The following is a 24,462-nucleotide window of genomic DNA, read 5'->3' as shown; positions in this document are numbered from 1 at the left end:
CCTAACACCATACACAAAAATAAACTCAAAATGGATTAAAGACCTAAATGTAAGGCCAGACACTATCAAACTCTTAGAGGAAAACCTAGGCAGAACACTCTATGACATAAATCACAGCAAGATCCTTTTTGACTCACCTCCCAGAGAAATGGAAATAAAAACAAAAATAAACAAATGGGACCTAATGAAACTGAAAAGCTTTTGCACAGCAAAGGAAACCATAAACAAGACCAAAAGACAACCCTCAGAATGGGAGAAAATATTTGCAAATGAAGCAACTGACAAAGGATTAATCTCCAAAATTTACAAGCAGCTCATGCAGCTCAATAACAAAAAAACAAACAACCCAATCCAAAAATGGGCAGAAGAGCTAAAGAGACATTTCTCCAAAGAAGATATACAGATTGCCAACAAACACATGCAAGAATGCTCAACATCATTAATCATTAGAGAAATGCAAATCAAAACTACAATGAGATATCATCTCACATTGGTCAGAATGGCCATCATCAAAAAATCTAGAAACAATAAATGCTGGAGAGGGTGTGGAGAAAAGGGAACACACTTGCACTGTTGGTGGGAATGTAAATTGATACAGCCACTATGGAGAACAGTATGGAGGTTCCTTAGAAAACTAAAAATGGAGCTACCATATGACCCAGCAATCCCACTACTGGGCATATACCCTGAGAAAACCATAATTCAAAAAGAGTCATGTACCAAAATGTTCATTGCAGCTCTATTTACAATAGCCAGGACATGGAAGCAACCTAAGTGTCCATCATCAGATGAATGGATAAAGAAGATGTGGCACATATATACAATGGAATATTACTCAGCCATAAAAGGAAACGAAATGGAGTTATTTGTAGTGAGGTGGATGGAGTTAGAGTCTGTCATACAGAGTGAAGTAAGTCAGGAAGAGAAAAACAAATACAGTATGCTAACACATATATATGGAATCTAAGGGGAAAAAAAAGTCATGAAGAACCTAGTGGCAAGACAGGAATAAAGACACAGACCTACTAGAGAATGGACTTGAGGATATGGGGAGGGGGAAGGGTAAGCTGTGACAAAGTGAGAGAGTGGCATGGACATATATACACTACCAAACGTAAAATAGATAGCTAGTGGGAAGCAACCGCATAGCACAGGGAGATCAGCTCAGTGCTTTGTGACCACCTAGAGGGGTGGGATAGGGAGGGTGGGAGGGAGGGAGATGCAAGAGGGAAGAGATATGGGAACATATGTGTATGTATAACTGATTCACTTTGTTATAAAGCAGAAACTAACACACCATTGTAAAGCAATTATACTCCAATAAAGATGTTAAAAAAAAAAGATGAATGGATAAAGACGATGTTGTACATATATACAATGGAATATTACTCAGCCATAAAAAAGAATGAAATAATGCCATTTGCAGCAACACGGATGCAACTAGAGATGATCACACTAACTAAGTCAGAAAGAGAAAGACAGATACCATATGATATCACTTATATGTGGAATCTAAAATACGGCACAATGAACTTATCTACAAAACAGAAATGGACTCACAGACATAGAGAACAGACTTGTGGTTGCCAAGGGGTGGGAGAGGGAGAGGGATGGACTGAGAGTTTGGGGTTAGTAGATGCAAACTATTACATTTAGAATGGATAAACAACAAGGTCCTACTGTATAGCTCAGGGAACTATATCCAGTCTCCTGGGATAAACCATAATGGAAAAGAATATAAAAAATAATGTATGTATGTGTATAACTGAGTCACTTTGCTGTACGGCAGAAATTAGCATGACATTGTAAATCAACAATACCTCAATTAAAAAAAGAGAGAGAGAAAACAAAAGAAAAATGTCTCCACATATTGCCAGATGTCCCCTAGTTGAGGACCATTCATCTATGTTGAAAATTGCTGATTTCATAATTTATTGAAATTAAACTATATAAATGAAAAATTATTTTGTCCTGTATTTTCTATAAAGTAACTCTTCTTATACCAAGATGTACTGTTTATGTAATATATTGTATATGTAATATTTTAACATTCCACTTTTAGTGTTTCAAAAACAATTAAATATTGGAAAAATTTAGTATGCAGTTCTTAAATGAAATTTAATCATATGATCCAACTCATTCATTCTTCATCTATTCATTCATTCTTCATTCAGTGAACACTACAGAGGACCCAAAACTGAATAAAACACACTTCCTGCCCTTATAGAAGTTCCTAATTTAGGGTCTGATGGTGGAGGGAATAGATAAACTAAGATACATTGTAAGAGAGCTTGATAAGTACCACAATAGTGGAGCCTCATTTTACAGGTGAAAAAATCTGATGCCCAGGAAGGTAATGTAACTTCCAAATGTCACAGAGACAACTGGTAGCACAACCAAGACGAGAGTCAAATTTCCTGACATTGAGATTAAGATTCTTTCTTCTTACTTAAACATTTTAGGGGAACAAAAATTAAAATCCAAGACAAAATTACCTTGATTGACAGTCATCACTTGACAACAGCACCTTGCCTATTATAAGTGGAATTCACAAAACTGGAAAATGTAAACTAATATAGCATGCTCCTTTTGGGAACTATTTTTGATTAAGTAAGATCAATAAAGCTTTTGATTTTTATTATTAGTGATTTAATAGAACTAGTTCAGAATCTAATTGATTAAGAATCAAAATAATAACAGCAGCTAGTGTGTTAGGTTTTCACTGTGTGCCAGGTACTATGTCAAATGCCTGCCATGCATTATCTCATTAAATCCTCTGCACATTTCTAAAAAAGTAGCTGCCATCATGGGTGAGGGAAATTAAACTCACATGTCTAGAAAGTGGAGAAACTGAGCTTTGAACCTAGGAAGTTTGACTATAGTGCTAGACCTCTCAAACACTCTATTTTGCTGAGAAAACCTAGGACAGGAATGAGAAGGTAATTATTAGAACTAAAGCAAAAGTTAATGTTTTCTTCAATTAATTACGAGTCATCCAAATTCCAATGATTAATGGAAAAAGATGCCTAAAACAATTTTTGGCAAATCAACACGTTTCCTTAAGTCTCAGACAAATCTGTGGGGTGATATCATCATTCTTATTGCACAGATATGAAACAGAGCTTTGAAAGTTTGGCTCATGTCTGAAAGTCACACAGAAGTAGCAGAAACAGAATTTATAAATGCTTCTGTCTTCTTGGCCTGCCATATAGGGGTGAAGTCAAGGGAATTATAAGTAGAAGGGAATGGAATCAGTGTAGAAAAATCAGTGCAAAATATGATTAATTTGAATATCTAATATTTGTTTTAAATAATATGAGTCATTTATATTTATTTCCCCCCAATTTGTATTATATAAATGATATTTTGACATATAAACCACTATAAAGGAAGTGCTAGATTTCTTTGGTTCATTCTGTCATTTCAGCGTGATCAGATGCTACTTGAAGATGTATTACCTGTACAAGAGGATGATTCTTTGATATCTTCACACCCAATTATAGTCACTGTGACAACTCCTGATGAAATAACATCTGTTTTTGATGGGATTTCCTATAGCAAGGTGCGGAAAATATGACACTGTTTTGAATGTCTTCCTGTTTAGTGGTTTTTCTCTTAGTAAATGCCTAAAAATGGTAAGAATGGTTATACTATGTTAATGGGCTTTGGGAAACAGTGTAGAACTTATTCCAAGTGCTGAATATTCAATAGTTTGTAATTTTCAGCAGAAATGATCAATGCTGGTCATTGTCACAGGATTCTGAATCAGATTTTTAAAAGTTTCTCTTTTCACTTTTGTTTATAACGGCTATCTTTCTGATAACTGAACATTTACCCTTTAAGCATCCAATTTAGAGTTGTTTGACTTGATTTTTTTTTTTTTTTTTTTAATTTTATTTATTTATTTATTTATTTTTAGCTGTGTTGGGTCTTCGTTTCTGTGTGAGGGCTTTCTCCAGTTGCGGCGAGTGGGGCCACTCTTCATCGCGGTGCGCGGGCCTCCCACTGTTGCGGCCCCTCTCGTTGCGGAGCACAAGCTCCAGACGCGCAGGCTCAGTAGTTGTGATTCACGGGCCCAGCTGCTCCACGGCATGCGGGATCCTCCCAGACCAGGGCTCGAACCCGCGTCCCCCGCATGGCGGGCGGACTCTCAACCACTGCGCCACCAGGGAAGCCCTGACTTGATTTTTTAAAAGACAGTAAATCTTCTTTTTCTGCCATGTGGTCAATGAGAAGTGCCATATACGTGGACACCTTTTCTAGTAGAATGCTTCCAGTAAGCACTTAAATCCAATTCCGTTTGAAGGGATTACTTTCATCCATTTTTATATACGATTTAAATATGAATTTGTTAGCATGTCATAGATGGGGCATTTTTATCCAGTAAAATTTTATGAAAAGTTGCTAAAAACCCATAGTGACCTGAAGCTTTATGCTACCCATTTTTCTCCCACAACTTCTCCTGTAGCTTCTCCTCTAAACATATTCCACACCTGTATGCAACATATTTTAGTCAATTTTCCACCTCAGCCTCTTGTGGTTTACGCACTAGGTTAAGTTGTTCAAAAGCCACTGCAAACTAATACATTTTACTCTTCTGGGTGATACCCAAAGTTTTATTTAAGACAAAATATTATAATTATTAAAATGAATACTAGATAAAATTGGCTTTAGTGAAAAAGCCTTCTATATATTAGTATTTGAAGTTTATAGCATCATATTTTTTGGCTTTCCCTCTCATATGTTCTCATGGCATTATTTCAGGCTTCCTTTATTCATTTTTCTTTTATATTGTCAATGATTCTTTTTATCTTTCTGTTAAAAGGAAAATTTCTAATCCACTTATAGTATATTCTAATAATTCACATAGAGACATTTATATTTATTAAATCAGCTTCTTCCTAAGTCCTAGATATTCCATGGGTATAAGGTATTAGGTCAGAAATAAATACATGTTTCTAAGCCTTTAGCTTTATACTAGGTACAAAAATAACTTATATTTTAATAAATTACAGTAGAAATTGCTAACTTAAATGGGGAAGCAATGTTTTTCTGGTCAGTTACTTGAAAATTGATTTTTAAATCTATGAATAATGCACTTAAAATTAATCTTATAACATATGAAAAGCAAGTAGACAGCAGAAGTATTCATCAGACTCTTCAGACTAAATAAAATCAAATGAGATAAACCACTTTGGAAGAGTAGCATTTTATGCCTAAATTATATACATAATCTATATTAAACTATCTGACCAGATTAATTCCTCAACTGTCTACTCCCCTCTGTTAAAATATAATTATTTTTCCCAAATATTCCAATATACTTAAGAAGTAGCCAGAATTTTATCCTGAAGTTGCTTTCCTTGTTCATCAAAGAACATGACTTTTCTAAAACTTTTTCCAGTTTCTCTTTCATTAGGAAAGCCCCATCTACTGGTTCATGTGGTGAAGTGCAATAATTATCTGAACCTTAAGTTACTGAAATGATGGCCATTTTATCAATTTCTCCTTGCCTTTTAGTTATTTTAGAAGCATAGATACAGGGGGTATGCCAAGTGGTATTTTCCTCCTAAAATCACAGATTGATAGCCATATAATTTAGCAGAATCATCTTAAAGACATTATCTCACAAATATGATCATGAAATACTAGTCACAATAGTGATCACTGATATTTGTTTCTTACATATCCTTTATTAATTTAACTTGCCATTCTTTTCCATCATAGGGAGCTTCCATTCTGAGAATGCTTGAAGACTGGATAACACCAGAGAAATTTCAAAAAGGATGTCAGGTATGATTTATTACTTTTAATATTATTAAAAAACTACACTGATATATGGCTGATGAATGTTAAGATATGTGATTAATTAAGGACAATTCCCTTTTTACTTTTTCCTTTCCTTGCTCAAGGATAGATAATATTGCAAAACACAAAAAGGTGATCACATCCAGGTTAGTACCTACGTTGTATCTGTAACTGTCATTTAACAAAAGTTTCACAGAGAAGTGAAACAGATTACTTAGTTATTTTTTACACCCTTTACATGTGTATTAGCTCAGTCTGCCATAACAAAACACCATAGATTGGGTGGCATAACAACAGAAATTTATTTTCTCACAGTTCTGTAGACTAAGAATTCCAAGACCAAGGTGCTGGCAGACTCAGTTTTTGGTGAGAGTTTTCTTTCTGGCTTCCAGATGGTCACCTTTTTGCTGTGTCCTCACATGGCAGAGAGAGAGAGAACCTTCTGGTGCCTCTTCTTATAAGGACACTGATCCCATCATGAGGCTCCCACCCTCATGGTCTCATCTAAACCTCACCCTAAACCTCCCAAAGGCCTCATCTGCAAATACCATCACATTGGGCATTAGGCCTTCAAAGCATGAATTTGGGGGGAACACAATTCAGTCCACAGCAACATAATATAAAAATTTAAATCTATCTATAAAGCTCTTCCATTATAGTTTTTAAAAGGACTTTTCCCTTATTATTGGATTATAAAATGGTTAACACACATATTCCTATTATGATAAAGTCAGTGAATAAAGAGGGCCTGTTTCCGTTTGGAAAGAGAAATAACAATCAATTTCTTAAAGCATTTCACACATCCCACTTAAGCTTATTCCTCCAGTGGCTGTTCCAGTTCCATTGCTGTTCTTCTAGACCATAAGCCAATTCTCTCAGGGTTTTATATTATCTATATTACCACCATTGCTACCTTGTGTCCCTGTAACTGTCCTGTCTGCAGGTTGGCTCTGTTGCAGCCTAGGGATGGAACTGTCTTCCGACTCTTTCTCTTCCATCTCCATCCCCCCTACTGTGACATCCCAGGTAGTAGGCAGAGCAGCGCTGATAGTATCCAACCCATAAAACAGAAAATGGGTGAGAGCAGTGCCCTGCTAGCTTCCCCAAAGGGTACCAGTACTTCCTTTGGATGTGATTCCCCAGGACAGTGCTTGCCCACCGTTCCTACAGCTCTCACTACTGCCAAGTCTTCTTATGTGGCAATCAGCATTCTCCATAATACCATAAAAGGAAATGGTCCCCTTCTACCCAGTACTTAAATTCCTAGGTGACTATTAAAGTAAAAAATAAGACCAGGATTTAGGAAATATTCAGGGAGCACATCAGTACATTTTACTACTTTTGTCCATGAATAAAATATTCTGTGTGGACATTAGGTGGAAAGAGAGAAGCTATGTGTTTGTTCTTAAGTGTACATTAGAACATCTTATAAACTTTTCATCAGCTTCAGACTCAAATTTCATACTTCTCTAACTGTAAGCACCTTTTGTGAGGAACTGTGTCTTCTATATCTTTGCATGTACTCCCATGCCTAGGAGAGTGCATTACAGATGTTAGAAGATCCAAAAAACGCTTCTTGAATGAATGAATGGTCTATAATAATATAGAATATAAAAATAAACAAAGACAATTCATTTTTAAAAGTAAATTAAAATTTCATTTGCATAGTTTTCATTCTAAATTAAACTGATGAATAACACGTTCTTGGAATCTTCAAAGTGGACTTCAAATTAAATAATTTTTCATATTAACTTTTTTTGAGAAGTACCAAAAGAGTCTTTAAAAGAGAATACCTACTCTAATAATTTAATAATACTCTTGCATTTTATTTAGCTCATATCTGTGATATAATTAATTAAAAACCCAGTCCAGTCTAAAACTAATATTTCTCACGTTAAAACCATCTTCCTCCACCCTAACTGCGACTACAGATGGCGCTAGAATGAATAGATACTAATTTTCATATCACTATAGTGCTATGGAATTAATTTACAAAAAGACACTGAAACACTCATTTTTTGCCTTCAATCTTCAAACACTAGCTAATATCTGAAAATAGTATATGATCAATATAGGCCACACTCAATAAGCTCTCAAACCAATTGGAACATCCCTTCACATAATTCTAGTATCCAAATGTATCTCTCCTTGACTTATCATCATGCTATGACTGCTGCCCCTAAACCCCACAATATGTGACACTGTCCAAGACTTTTCCCTTGCAAATACTAACTTTCTACCAAAAGTGACTCTTCATTAGCTAACCTGGTGTGGCGCTAACTCTGGGGATGGCCAGCTCTCTGTTCTCTTTCATGCTTATCACCTTAACCCCAAACCCAATCTCAGACAGCAAAGTAGGTACAGAGTGAGGGGAATTAAGAGTAAAACCATCAACTGGAAAATCTTTCAGGCTGTGCTTGTATGTAAAAAAGTGTATTAAATTATGGGGCATTTATAACAATGTATGGTCATGAAATAGAAGCTGAGAAATATATCCATCCTTTCTTTTTCTCCTAGTATCAGTAGTATCGCTGAAAAGACAGGAATGGTTCAACTGGAAAATGTCCTGTCCCTTCCTGAGATACTAGTCGTAGAAACACTGTTCCTTTCCTTTGTGCACACTGATACTAACTGAGGGACTATTATTGGGGAACCTAGGTCATCGTGAACTTTTGAGTGGAATGACTGCATCGTGATTATGCAAGGTGAAGAAGGAAATTTCTTAATATAGAATATTCAAAAGCACTAATCTAGACAAAATAAAATTAGTTCCTTTTAATATACTGCTTATATAAGCCTCTAGCTAAGGTGAAGCAAGAAACTGCAATTTAAAAAACAGTAACAATGGGCTTCCCTGGTGGCGCAGTGGTTGAGAATCCGCCTGCTAATGCAGGGGACACGGGTTCGAGCCCTGGTCTGGGAGGATCCCACATGCCGCGGAGCAACTGGGCCCGTAAGCCACAGCTACTGAGCCTGCGCGTCTGGAGCCTGTGCTCCGCAACAAGAGAGGCCACGACAGTGAGAGGCCCGCGCACCGCGATGAAGAGTGGCCCCCACTTGCCGCAACTAGAGAAAGACCTCGCACAGAAACGAAGACCCAACACAGCCATAAATAAATAAATAAATAAATAAATTTATAAAAAATAAAAAAAAATAAAAAACAGTAACAATAACAACAGTGACGAAAACCACACAAACTGATCCAGGATTCAGAAGTCTCTTCACCGTAATCTCAGGCAAATCTCTTCACCTCTCTAGACACCAGTTTCCTTCATGCCCAAAATGTGAGAGCTGTATAAAATAGTATTTAAGGTTCCTTTCAGTTCCAAGATTGCATGTTTCTAAGTACAAGGCACCGTGAATATACAAAGAAACTCCTCTAAATTAATTTTAAGAAGATACTATTCACTGGAAATCATCATTAACAGGTAGCTATGATTATAATTATTACTATTCCGAGCACCCAATTATTTTACTAAGAAGGAATGAATGATCTATGCAAAACTCTGGAACGAACACCTAAATTTGATACAGAATATGTGCCTTTCATTTCTTCTCCCTTCCTTCGCCTGCCCTCCAGTGGCAGTGCTGAGCAGTGAACCAATCAAAAGAACAAATATGAAGGCAGCATTCCAAACTGGCCTCAACCCTCTCCCAGGCATCTTGGAGCAGTCCAGATAATATTGTTTTATCTCTCTATGCCTAAAAAGAGGAATTTAGAAGATAACAGGGCTAAGGTATAGCACCTCCTGAAAATTAGAGCAACTTAGAGTGAAAATGATATGAGCAAAGTCAACCACTGGTTATTTTCTTTGAAGGTTCAAAGACCACTTAAGAAGGTTCTATTTCTATCAAAGACTTCCACATTTTAAACAGGACAATTCTAGAGCATAACAGAGGAGTGATACAGCAGGAATTCTGGAAGGTTTACTGGAGAACTATAAGTAGTGCTCAATTATAAGATTAGAAGAAGACAAGGAATTTTCTCTAGGGATATCATATTATGCCTGAAAACTCATATATAGAGAGGTTTTGTGACTAGAACTGACAAAAAGGGAGCCTTGTAGTTAAAAGATTTGTATTTTTAAAATATTTGAAAAATGAAATCTTACTCTTTAGAGTGAATAATTTTCCCAATTTAGCCATCATCATCATGAGTATTATTATTCAGAAGACTGTATATTCATTTATTTAGAGCAGGAGTCTGCAAACTATTACAGCTTGCAGGCCAAATCCAGCCCACCACCCATTTTTGTAAGGTCTGCAAATGAAAATCACTTCTAAAATTTTAAATGGCTGGAAAAAATCAAAAGAATATTTCATGACATGTGAAAGTTGTATGGAATTCAAATATCAGTGTGTATAAATAACATTTTATTGGAAAACAGCCATTCTTATTCATTTACATATTATCTATGACTGCTTTTGTGCTATTTGGGCAGAGTTGAGTAGTTCTGACAGAGACTATATGTCTCACAACACTTAAAATCTTTACTATACAGCTTTTTACAGAAAAAGTTTGCTGAGCCTTGGCTTAGAGCCGTGCTCACCAGTTTTATCTTTGCATATCACTTCAATCACTCATGTGTGATGGGGTCATCTAGTGTCTGAGATGAGAAAACACTACTGGTATAAATAAAGGTAGGGGATGCAGCCAGCAGTGGACAGGTTAACACCAATAAGTGAACATCATAGAATTATGGATCTTTTTTCCTAGTGGATCAAAAATGTTATGGACTGTTGACTGCTTGCTAAACAGTTGACGGTCCTTAAGCATCTTATATTGGTTGTCCTGAAAAAATTAAACTCTTTCCCTCACCTGTTCACAATTCCATTAGACTAAAACAAAAAAACAACAACAAAAAAGAGAATTATCTCATTAATAAGAAAAAATATTCCTTATGCTTTACAAATAAATCGTTATTTGTACAGTGTTTTTATAGGTTACAAAATGTTTTGCATACGGCGTATCATTTGATTTTCATTCTAGGTACATTTGCTATATTATTCATTAGAGTGAGACATGTTGAAGGGTTCAGCTCATGTTGTGGAAGTATGGAAAAAGCAAACATTGACTTTTGAAATACTTGTTATCTTTCACATGCAGAGTTACTTGGAAAAATACAAATTTAAGAACGCCAAAACTTCAGATTTTTGGGCAGCACTTGAACAGGTAAGGAGGAGTATATCCTCAAATATTTCTTTGATTAACAAATGATTTATCAATCATTTCTTTATCTGATTATTCTATCCTTTTATTTCCCCTTATTTGTTGATTGATTATTCTCTATTTTTAAAAAAAATCTTAGGCAAGTAAGCTACCAGTGAAAGAAGTAATGGACACCTGGACCAATCAGATGGGTTATCCTGTACTTAATGTGAAAGATATGAGGAACATCACACAGAGACGCTTTCTGTTGGACTCGAGAGTTAATTCTTCTGAGCCACATTCAATTTTTGGGTAAGAATCTATAACGCATTTCAGGAGAAAAGCAGAAATTTGATGGAAATACTGGCCATTTGCTTAGACCTTGCTCTTCAGTACCTGATGCTTAAGCACAGTGTCTTTAGGGAAACAAAGGCATTCAGAAATAGCTCAGTTGTCTTCAGGTTCCAAATGATGGACTGAGCACACGCATGCAAGTACTATTCTTCCCAGAAATCACTGAATAAAGAAACATAAGTACTAAAAGAAATAAACTCAGAGAAGCAAAGAAAATAGGAAGGGCTAAATGCATCATAAAATTCTAGATAAAGAAAAGCAGAGGGAGAAATATAGACAGAAAACAGAGGAAGATGCAGCCAGATAAAAAGAGACTTTCAACAGAGGTGGAAGCTGATTTCCCCTATCCCTAGACAGGCTCTGGGTTCAGTGTCAGCACTCAGAGTGGAAGGCAGGAGTGAGGCTGAAAATAGGGCAATTAATTTGAAGTCTGGATTCAGGACAGTTGTGCCAGCCAGACCCCTCCCCCTCCACTTTCCCTTCATTGACTGCCATTCTTTCCTCTACACAGAGCTCTCAAAAGGCTGGCAATGACCCAAGGCAAAAATCCAGAGGGCTTTTTTTCCTAAAGAAATTGACCAGGACGTAGAGGACAGCTAAGGATTTCCATTTGGTTAGGACACCCAAAGTAAAGCTTTCCTCCTTGTGGCATTTGTAGGATGAATGGGCTGGAGCTGCCAGCTCCCCTCATACATACACAGAGCCTCTAGTCAGACTTCCTGTTCAGCGGAGAAGTCAGTTTCAAAAATATACCTCCCTTCTCTACTCAGCCATAAAAAGAAACGAAACTGAGTTATTTGTGATGAGGTGGATGGACCTAGAGTCTGTCATACAGAGTGAAGTAAGTCAGAAAGAGAAAAACAAATACTGTATGCTAACACATATATATGGAATCTAAGAAAAAAAAAAAGTCATGAAGAACCTAGGGGTAAGACGGGAATAAAGACACAGACCTACTAGAGAATGGACTTGAGGATATGGGGAGGGGGAAGGGTAAGCTGTGACAAAGTGAGAGAGTGGCATGGACATATATACACTACCAAATGTAAAATAGATAGCTAGTGGGAAGCAGCCGCATAGCACAGGGAGATCAGCTCGGTGGTTTGTGACCACCTAGAGGGGTGAGATAGGGAGGGTGGGAGGGAGGGAGATGCAAGAGGGAAGAGATATGGGAACATATGTATGTGTATAACTGATTCACTTTGTTATAAAGCAGAAACTAACACACCATTGTAAAGCGATTATACTCCAATAAAGATGTTAAAAAAATACATATATATATACCTCCCTTCTCAACAGTAGAGGGGTTACATACAAGACACCAAGAATAACCAATTTAGTCCTTCTTTCTTAAATATGAATGAACAATCAAGGATCTCAAGACACATGAAAAAAATCTAAAAGCATAAAAGGTAAAATCTCACATGAACAAACAAGAAACCTATCTCTATAAGAGACATAATTGAAATAAAAAATAAATTTATGAAATATATTAAGAGATCAAAGAAGCTATTATATCCATTAACTAAGAGCAGAATGTTTTCGAAAAGACAAACTGAGAATATAAAAGAGCTATGAAAGATTAAATTTTGGTTGTCAAAAAAATTAATAGACCAACTAGAAATAAATTTGGGGAATTCCCTAAAAGTACAGGACAAACACACATACAACTGGCAAATATGAAACAGAAGACAAATATGGAAAATCTAGCACCCAACTAATAGAAGTCTCTCAAAAAAAGAAAATAGAGAAACTTAAGGGGCAAATTGTACCAAAGAAATAATAAAGTGCACGAGGATTCTGATTAAAATGCCCCATTGACTACACAGTACAAAAAGGAAAAAAAAAAACACCAAAAACATACCTAGCTATAGCCTCATGAAATTTCAGAAAACAAGGGTATATGAGTTAGTGTGGCATTAGACTTCTTTACAACAACTCTGAACTCAAGAAGAAAATGAAGCAGTCATTTAAAACGTGGATGCAAAAAATATTTTCAACCTCTAATTCTCTAGGCAGTTCCCTAAACCAAACGTATAAGCACAGTGAAGACATTTTCTGACATGCAGCCCCAGAAAATGCTTTCCACACAGCACTTCTTAGAAAGTTACTAAGGCTACAGTCCAGGCGGATTGGAGCCTGGAGAGAAAAAAAATATGAATAAATCAAAAAAAGAGGAAGACATAGGATCCAGGAAACAGTTCATCCAACCTAGGAGAGCCATGAAAGGAAATGCAGACCAATAGCGATCCAGTGGGCTCACAGTGCCATAAGAGCAGGATGACTGGGGCTGAGTTAGGTGATCCCCAGGAAAAAGAGAGTATAATTGGGAGGATGGCAGAATTGGGGAATTGGTGAAGGCCCATCAGTCTGGCCAACTATAACGAAGAAAATTAGAAAAAAAAAAAATCAAGGCTGTATGTAAAAATTGTGATCCAAAAATATGAAGCAGGTAGAATGATTTTATGCCATTGATAAAGTATAAAGAAGAGGAGTCTATTTTACCCTTATGTTAGGGTGTTAGGGGAAATTTTCATTTAAGTGACTCAAGGGCCATGAAATCAGACCATTGAGAAGTAAATATGACTCCAACACACTTCTCAGCCAGCAATATGTATAGAGCATAATTTCGTATGTGTTATTTATTATCTTTTAGCTTTTATAATCAACCAATGGATAACATGTTAATATTTGTTATAGTGACAGGTTAGATTGTAAATATAAACAGTCTTAACATTGTAACAAGAAAAAACAGCTGACAGAAGAAAGGAGGTGGAAGAGGAAGAAAAGGTGGAAAAAAGGATACTGGATACTGATTCAGTGGTGGACCGAAGCTGGCTTTAATCCCAACTCAGTGACATCATTCCAGTAGCCTGAAATTGGTCATGATGTGAATTAATGGAAATCAGCAAATACTACATTCCACTTCCCACCCCTGCCCTGAGAGCTGGTTGTTAAGCATTTATCAGCACTGCACAAGATAACCTTATTCTACAGTTAGGAGAGAGTAACAATACTAAAATTTATAAAACAAGAAAAGGCAGTATGGGTATATTATTTAAAGGAACAATTGTAACCTATAGAAAGTCTAATAATAATAATTTTGCTTTATTATAATTTGACTGTTAAAGGGGGAATGAAAAAGAAAGTAGTATAAGTGAACTAAATCACCCTCTCTCATGGGTGAGTTAATAAATACTATCTAAAAAAATATAGAGGTATTTAGAGTTACAGTATTAGACATCAGAAGAACTAAAACCAGAAGCATTTAAAAGGGGCTGCTTCTGAGAGAGGTGCTGGTCTGTGGAAAGGGTGTAGGAGACAGTGGCTTTTCAATAATGGTTTTCCCAGTTTTTGATTAAGGATGTTTTTATTTACAATGCATAAATGAAATCCTCCAAACATTTTAACAGCAATTACAAACTCAATCAATCAAATTATTTTGCATATATCATTTATAAGAAACTTCTAAACATCACTTAAAATTGTATTAAATTCCATTTATAATTTCAAATATAAACACCGAAAGACACAGTTTTATGAATCTAATTTCTAAAAAGACTTTTCTATACATTTTTATGAATCTAACAAATTAAAATTCATAAATATAGTATATCAAATTTCTTGGGCATTCTCAAACACATTAAACCTTAACAACCAAAAAAGAAAAAAAGAATCAAACCTTTAACTTTACAAAATCAGACTTTCCTAGTACATGAAAAGATGCTCAACATAACTAAATATCAAACAAATGCAAATCAAAACTACAATGAGGTATCACCTCACACCAGTCAGAATGACCAGCATCAAAAAGTCTACAAACAATAAAGGCCAGAGAGGGTGTGGAGAAAAGGGAAACTTCCTACACTGTTGGTGGGAATATAAATTGGTACAACCACTATGGAGAACAGTATGGAGGTTCCTTAAAAAACAAAAAATAGTACTACCATATGATCCAGCAATCCCACTCCTGGGCATATTCCAGAGAAAACCATAATTTGAAAAGATGCACACACCCCAATGTTCATTGCAGCAGTATTTACAATAGCCAAGACATGGAAGCAATCTAAATGTCCATCAACAGAGGAATGGATAAAGAAGATGTGGTACATGTATACAATGGAATATTACTCAGCCATAAAAAAGAACGAAATAATGCCATTTGCAGCAACATGGATGGACCTAGAGATTATCACACTAAGTGAAGTAAGTCAGAGAAAGACAAATACCATATGATATCACTCATGAGGAATCTAATTTTTAAAATGATATAAATAAACTTGTTTACAAAACAGAAACAAACTCACAGATTTCGAAAACAAACTTATGGTTACCAAAGGGGAAACATGCGGGGGAGGGATAAATTAGGAGTTTGGGATTAACATACACACACTACCATATATAAAATAGAAAACCAACAAGGGCCTACTATATAGCATGGGGAACTCTATTCAATATTCTGTAATAACCTATATGGGAAAAGAATCTGAAAAAAGAATGAATATACGTATATGTATAACTGAATCACTTTGCTGTACACCTGAAACTAACACAACATTGTAAATCAACTCTACTCCAATAAAATTAACAACAACAAAAAAAACCTCACCCAAATCAGACTTTTATAGGCATTTAAACATGACTACTGAGTTAAGGTATTCTAAGAATGTCAGATAAAATTACAAATCCAATACGCCATTTCCTCTAATTTGCCAGATTTTTAAAACATAAGAAATATTGTAAAAGCTGACAAAACACGTGCCACACAGCCAGTGATTTCAAAACTTATTACACTTGTATGAATATAACTTTTACAAAAGTATTAATAATATAGCCATTTCTGTATAACTAGTTATTTCTGGGGTGCCAACCGCTCCCAAATGAAGAAAACAAAATCACGATCTCAGGACGCCCCCCCTAGCCACTGGAGCTGGCCACAGGAAACTGGGTGTACCACTTTGGGGATGTCATCTCTGACCTTCATCACCCAGCTGAGCCCCCTCCTAGACGGGATCCTGGCTAAATGAGAGCAACACCTTGGTCCCCTGGACAACATTCCAATTTCACCCATGCCGATTTTAATTGTCTTTTAACTTCTTAATACGTGCTTTGGGTGGAGAGAATTTTGCACTCACCACACTCCAGGTGGCCTCTAATCTCCACTACCCGATTTCCACTGAAAAGACCCTTCACCCTCTTCCTTTTTTAATAGTCTCACTGACCTCATTTTACAGTCACATATATAAATCATCACAAGATCAATTATTCAGTAGCAATTAATATAACATGAGGAAGGAGAAATATAGTGTAGAAGGTGTCTCAGGAAGCGTTTAATAACTATAAACTGGTTCTTTTACAGTTATTGTTTTATGTTCTAGCAAATTAAATTGGCCCATTTTAATACTGCTAGAGCCTTTGGATATTAAAATTTTTTAAATATTTCTCTCTTGCGAAACAAGCTTCCATTTGGAAGTTTCACAGTAATTATTCTCTGCTGCCATGTGTCCACTGATATGCTGAGCCTGAATTAACTGTGGGACAGGAGATGTGGTGCAGTAGAGAGGACTACAGAAGACTTTCTTTCTTGAGGAAGTGATATTTAAACTGAGTAAATTGGTGTTGGGGGATGACTGTCGGGGTTTTCAAAACAGAAAATGCAACATATATGAAGGCTCTAAAGTTTAAAAGGAGCATTATACATATAATATGCAATGCTTACTGAGCATTTACTAAGTAGCTGGCACTATTCTAAGTACTTTAATGTATTTTATTATAACAGATAGAGAACTTTAGGCAGAAAATTTTTAAATAACTTATTCAGGGTTGCACAGAGTGTAAGTGATGGATCCTCGATCTGAATGCAGGCAGTCTGGCTCCAAGAACTGGACAACAGAGAGGCACTGGGAAGACTGGTGGGAGATAAAGTTGGAGGGGAAGGCAGGGGACAGGCATGCAGACCATGTTAAAGATTTTGAACAAAAGAGTGTGCAAATTCAAGGATGTTAAGGAGAGAACTGGCAGGATCATGTTTACATTTTTCAAAGTTCCCCTCTGGCTGCACTATGGAGAACAGATCAGGTGGGACAAGAGTGGATGCAGGGAGACCAGTTAGGATGACATTGTAGCTAGTGACATTGTAGCATGTGAGAGGTGATGGAGTTGATAGGGCCTGCCCTAGGAGAATGGCCAGGCTGGGGCTGTGTGGCACATGTTCCAAAGATTGAGTTGAGCTAAAACTTCCAATTAAAGAATAAACAGTGTGCAGGGAATTGAATCGGATGAATTTGAAGAGAACAATCTCCTTTTAGAATATTGTTCTCATCTTGCTCTATATGGGTCATACCCGTATTTCTAGAGAACTGAAAAATCTTTATAGACCCACTTTATGATACGTACTACATGCAGCAGGTAACAGAACCTGTTTCCTGATTTCCAATTCAGGGCTTTGGGAATTGTTACACGAACAGCACACTCAGGTGTTTCCAAAAATTCAAATTGCCAAAAACTTTCTGTCCCAGGCATCGAGAATGAAGAACACTCAGAATTATTAAATTAGCTACTTCAAGAAACTGGTTGGCACCTGAACTGGAGAAGCCAGTGGTGCTCACCTTGTTGAAACCTGTTACCAGCCTCTCCCCCTGGAAACCTCAGACACTCAGCTCTCCCACAGCAAATGAAATTCAGAGAAACTGGATATCTTGCTGGAATGCAGGTTCTGAAAATTAATAGTTCACGCCAAAACAAAGGAAAATTTGAGGTCTTAGACCCAATGAAATCAGTCAGGGAGTGTCTGTATTTCCTTCTTTATCTTTATTTTGGAGAGGAAAGATTATGATGGAGAAAACTTCTTTGTTTTTCACTCTTTCCTCTTCATAATATATGCATGATTTGAAACTTAGATCTGACTTGCTATCAGGTGATAATTCAATTACATAAATCAACATAATTTCTGTGATCATTCTGTTAACTATAAATTGTTTTTTACAGTTACTGTTTTATGTTCTAGCAAATCAGATTGGCCATATTTAACACTGCTATTTAATAGTGTTTACACATATAAAATTTAAAAAATATGTTTCTTTCTTGAGAAACAAACTTCCATTGGGAAAGCTTCACAGTAGTTGTTCCCTTCTCTCATTCATATCCATTGATTTGCTAAGCCAGAGACACAGCCAACACTGTTTTAAACCTGTGGGGTTACATTTTTAAAGACTACTCCTGGGTTATAGATTCCTCTCCACACAAACAAAAAAAATTTATTACCAAGGGAACTAAACATATCAACAGGTCTAAAATCACTTTTAAAGTTATAATAAATCTTTAAACTGTATTCATCAAGATTTAGAACATGGAACCATCCTAACATTTACACTTTTCTCTAATTTTTTTTTAGTTTTAACCTTCAGACACTTTAAAAAAATTTTAGATTCATAGATGCATGATTTTTAGTGATCATTTATCATAAAGTCAATCTACTTGTTCCCTTTTTTTAAAAAAAAGTTACAAATTATATATGCATAGGAAAATAAACCTAGAAAAGATGGGCTATCCTCTTGAGAACATTTCTTAAAAATTTGTAGTGGCTCTTGAACAAATAAGAGACAAAAAGACATTATATAGAAAATTATCATTCCTTATTTTTCCATTTTATTAAAAAGTTAGATCATAATATAATCTAATTATAGATTAGATTATATGGGACCTAATGCCCCCAGAAAGGAATTAGTTTTTTCTCCAACCCTAGTGTTCACCTGCTCTCTGTTCAGGTATATTCCTATCTGGTAGACAATGTTAAGTTGTATTATAAACTAAATGGCCTCTTCCCTTTTCTCACTGCTTAAATATTCCAATATTAGGGAATTCTTACTGACCAGAAACTTTTTATAATCTAAATGGCCCACACATTTGTAAGTTACTGTTTTACACTATGGCCTCAACCATCTCTTAGAAATGGGCCAGTTTCACATCTCCATCGGGGAGAGTTCTCTATGGGACAAGTTTACGTGTCTTTGGCAGTCCAGTCAATGTAAACCGGTGGAAGAATGGTAGTAGGTATGTCATGTTGGGGCAAAGTCAGTTTCCTTAGTGAAAATTAGATTGGCCATATTTATACTGCCAGAAACTGTTATATTGTTAGATATTTTAAAAGTGAATTATACCTTTAAAAAATGAAATCTGATACTCTTGAATTTTAGAAAACATATAGGAAACTCTATCATTTCATTTATGTAATTTCTATTTCTTGACATTTTGTACTCTCTAATCTATAATTTTACTCAGATTAGATCCTGTAAGTGGTTCCAAAACTATAAAATTATATAGCCTCAACCCTCCATCCTTTTTTGTCTTATGATGCTCTTACAGACCTCAGAGTAATATTTTTTACATGACCTTAGCAGTATATCTTATGCCTACTCTTAGGCACAGCCTAGTCCCAGAGACCGTGTCTTAGAGGGGATAGTGGAAATGTGAAATCCTAACTGCGCATATAGTGTATCGAGACACTCCGTACTCTGTTGTTTCAGTCGGGTTGGCATTGGGGAAAGGTGAGGAGGAATGAAATGTTAGTCTACATGGCAACACCACATCAGCAGAGCAGTGAAAGAGTGCAATCTGTAGGTAGAATGTGACTTTAAAAAAATGCTTCTTTGTCTATCTGTCGAGAAGCTCTGGCAATATTACTAGTCTATCTATACTACAGACAGACTTTACTAGACTACAAGTACTAGTCTAGGAAAGGGATCGTTCTTAGGTTGGCTTCGCTAAAATCAGACCCTGAGGTGATCATTCAAGTGAAAGTGACTCATTAGGAAGCCTAGGAAAGGCTGGTAGGGGGATTGGGAAGAGGGATATCAAGCAGCAAAGGTGCAACAACAAACAGGTTCTGTCCAGGGTGACTACCCTGCAGGGAAGTTCTAGAGACAGTGCTTCAGTGTGGTCCTGTGGATGGGGCAAAGAACATTTTCATGCCCATCCATCATTGGCTAAGGGCTGCATCCAAGGATGTAAACTTCCAGGAACTTCTAGCTTTCCTTGCTCAGGCAGCCAGAGGGCAGTCCTCTAACAGAGAGACCCAGGTGCTGGCTGTTGGCAGGGAAAGCACAATGGAATCCAGGGTGTACAAAAATGACAAAGAAATTCAAGGGGATCAGGGTGGAGCACTGACAATGTCTCCTATAGGATCCAAGAAACAATTTATGTATTGGTTCTATGAAACTTACAGCCAAAAACATTCCACTGCAATAAACTCCTTCAAGAGAGCTAGTAAAAGTTCAACCTATAAAACATTTCTGTAGTTAGACAATAAAGGATTACTTCTTTCATGTAGATGGCAAATATATATTCTCCCTGAATTACATAAATTTTATTATAACTTGAAAGGGAGAAATATCATTCCCCCATTCTCTGTTAGGGACTTGAATGATCACAGATGAAGAAAAACAAGGCCAACTTTGAGTTGAAACCTAAACCCAAACACAGATTCATCTTTTCTCTAGATCTCCTGTGTTTTCTGACTGGTAAGATATGACATGAGAACAATCTAAAAGACATTTAAGACCTCTTTTATGAGATTTCAAGACTAAAATGTTAAGTATATATTGTGTCAAAGTACAAAGCTAACCTCCTCCCCCTGCTCCATGAGAAAATACTAAGAAGCTAAAAAGAATACGAAAACCCCCTGAAACATGCTTGCCTGGTGATTTTTCTTTGCAACACACTGGTTCACATGATTGTAAACAGGAGATATTTAAAGAGCATGAGAAGCTTTAAGGGATGATGGTGGTGGTGTCATTTCAACATAATTTCTAAAAGGCATTATTTCCTTCACAGCATTTTAATATTGTCTTCTGAATTCTAAACATGTGTTGTGTTCCTTGACAGAAACTAGAGCATATTAAAGTCTGTGCAAGTATGTATGTGAATGCTCAATTTTATATGTGTTATATTTATGCAATATCTTTATTCCAAAGCCTCAAGGCATTTTTACTGAAATAATCTTCTTCATCCTTAGCTAATTTTTTGATACAAAGTTCCAAATTTTAGAGATTTATAAAAATTGAAAGCAATTACACAGCCTATCTTTACCACAAAAGAGTACTGTATTAACTGTATTAATTGTATACTATACACTGGACAATTGCTTATGAGGAAAATATGCTTGTCTATTGCTTTTTATGCTTGTTTGTTTTTACTTTGGAAATGTTTTTATTTATTAGTGATAAAAGTTAAAATTTTTCTTTTTAAAAAACTTTAGTTACACATGGAATATTCCAGTTAAATGGACTGAAAATAATGAATCAAGGATTACATTCTACAATAGGTCAGAAACAAGAGGTAAATATCATCAATTGATTTATTTCTTCTTTGAATTAATGTACTACATTAAATGAATATAAGTGTAAAGAAACAACAATACAGATGGAACTTATGATGTAAACTTCAGCGAAAAGAAATCTCTTAAATAATTAACTGGTGAGCCAAAATCCTTATCTATAATAATGAGAACTTTTTTACCTTAAGAAATTCTTTGTAATGATTTACCATGACTGGTACAATAATAAATACCCATATCCAAAGGAGAAGGGTCAGATACCCAACCACTGGAAGATCAATGTATCAATTTTCATCCTTTCTTTGCTCTCTTCCTTCTTTCCTCGCTTCTTTTTTCCTTCCTACTTTGTTCCTTCTCTTTTCCTTTCTTCTTTTTAAATATCAGATAAGCCACTGAATTTCTTAGAATGTTATGTAACAAGCCTGATTTTTAAAATGCTGCCATTAAATTAGACCTATCATTTTTTCAACTAGCATGACATTAGAATCTTCAATGACTCCCAATCATTTTTTCTAAGCTGTCAAGTTGTCACCAGTAGCTCAAGGCACTACCTATATCTATATCCATCCATCTAACCATCTCCCTAAGCGAATGACTTGGCACTTGCCTGTGTTAAATTCAGCTGTGACTGTTCTGCTCACTTAAATCAACTAGAAATATATTTCCGTATTCTGTCTCCATTGATTTGTCTTTTCCTTTCTTGAAAAAGTTTAGACTTACGTAAAAACATGGGAGACCTTATCACATGTTCTCTACCACAGATCGCTGAAAAAATAATGACAGGTTTTAGCAACCATCCCAGAAGAATCTTGCTTTTTATACTTTTGCTATTGTGCTTGTTTTGTGTTTAAAATCACTTCTTATCTAAGACAAATGAGACTCTTCTTCATCCCTTCCCATGAGGACTTGGTTTCAGAATAGCATTTGGCATGGACTTTCCCCCATGGCTTCTCAGGGATAAAAGTAGATCACCTACCCTCTATTTACATATGCCTATTTGCTCCTGTAAGATATTCTAAAATAGTAATTAATTTCCTCTGGCAAGTAAGTTTTTACACTATTTCCAGTAGATTTTTTTAAAAAACAACTTTATTGAGATATAATTCACATACTAGGAAATTCCCCCAATTAAAGTGTGCAATCCAATGGTTTTTATTACATTCACAGACACTTGTAACCATCATCACAGTAAATTTTAGAGCATTTCAATCACCTCAAAAAGAAACTCCATACCCTTTAGCTATCAACTCCTCTATTCTCCTATAACCCCAGCCCTAAGCAACCACTAATCTACTTTCTGTCTGCATAGATTTGGCTATTTTGGACATTTCATATAAATGGAACGATACATGCAGCATTTTGTGATAGCTTCTTTCACCTAACATAATATTTTCAAGTTCATCCATGTCATAGCATGTATCAGTACTTCATTCTTTTTTATTGCCAAATTATATTCACATCATACTGATATTACCTTTTGTAATATCATATTGATATTACAAAGGTAGTATCATATTGATACTACCTTTTGTTTATCTGTTCATCAGTTGATGGGCATATGAATTGTTTCTGCCTTTTGGCTGTTATGAATAATATTGCTATAAACATTTGTGTACAAGGTTTTATGTGGCTCTGATATAGTTTTTTCAGCTTTGGGTTTTTACTTTTACTATAAATTATTTTGTGAGTGTTAATTTTTACTATAAACTCTACCAGCTTTGCTATAGTCGAGGTAAGACCCCTTTCTGTTGCCTTTACAACAAAACTTTCTTTTGGTCATTTAGGCAATTTCTCTTGAATTCTTCTAGAATACCCAGATCAATGCCATTTTGTCTTAGTATTTTATATAGGATAATTTTGTGTTTGAGTACCAAGCTCTATCTTTTGTGAGCCGTCGTCTGACCATTTTCTTACTCAAGTACATTACTCAAGCCAAAGGAAAATGGAGAAGACAGAAAAAAAAGTTTAAAAAATGTGCAATAGCACCGATAAAAGGCATAATGAGGCTAGGATTCCCTTGGGAGGTTTTCAGTGGATCTGGTTTAAATATTACTACATATTTTCCCCATTGGTCACCATTGGTTAACTGAGGGTTGGGGGAATGTCTGGGAAGCGGCTTGATTTGCTGTTTACAAATTTAAAAGCATGAGTAATTTATATACACTAACACAATGTACCTAGCATTTTCATGAAATGAGGTTTCCACAAAAGTAAATTTTCCAGATAACTAAAGCTTATTCAAGTGCTTTGTAAAATAGATTTCCGGAGTTAACAATAAACATTCTTCTTGTATGTATTATGTACTTATTAGACAGAATATTTGAATAATGAATTAAATAATTAATTTCATTAATTAATTCTTTCAAACAAGTATTTACTGAGAACTAACTTATGGGCCAAACACAGGGATAGGTATGGAGATAATGCTGGGGGGGGGACCCACAATCCTTACCTTGTGGTACTTACTGTCTAGGGAGGGTGTGGACGAGTCAGGCAAACATAATACCATGTCGTAAGGGCCTGGTGTGGTAACAGCCAAAGGCACTCGCAGGAGAAGCACCAGCGGAGATTTAGGGGTTGAGGAAAGTTACTAAAGAAAGGGACATCTAGTCTGAGAGTTAGGGGGGCGCTAAAGGTAGAGTTTAAGTGGATGACAGGATTGACTGAGTGTAGACTGAAATAGTGCTACAGACAGAAAATGCTAGTATGAAAGTGAGAAAGCAAAGGGCTCTTAGGGCAACCTCTATCCCTCTGTCATTACATTTAAGACATTTTTTGCTGTAACTATTGACTTTATCTGTCTCTCCCCTCTCTGTAG

The 24,462-nt window shown here is 35.9% G+C and overlaps 1 protein-coding gene across 1 annotated transcript in view; it reads left to right on the top strand.

Moving 5' to 3' along the window:
* Positions 1-24,462, top strand: part of ENPEP (glutamyl aminopeptidase) — a 104,539-nt gene that overhangs the window by 52,571 nt on the left and 27,506 nt on the right. Inside the window, exons 7-11 of the mRNA XM_061192049.1 lie at positions 3,428-3,562; positions 5,728-5,793; positions 10,916-10,981; positions 11,118-11,269; positions 21,567-21,646. Coding sequence (XP_061048032.1) covers positions 3,428-3,562; positions 5,728-5,793; positions 10,916-10,981; positions 11,118-11,269; positions 21,567-21,646 — 499 coding nt within the window. The remainder of the gene's footprint in view (positions 1-3,427; positions 3,563-5,727; positions 5,794-10,915; positions 10,982-11,117; positions 11,270-21,566; positions 21,647-24,462) is intronic.

Source organism: Eubalaena glacialis, chromosome 5 (genome assembly GCF_028564815.1).
Source record: "Eubalaena glacialis isolate mEubGla1 chromosome 5, mEubGla1.1.hap2.+ XY, whole genome shotgun sequence".
NCBI lineage: Eukaryota > Metazoa > Chordata > Mammalia > Artiodactyla > Balaenidae > Eubalaena > Eubalaena glacialis.
This window is presented reverse-complemented; position numbering and strand designations above follow the sequence as displayed.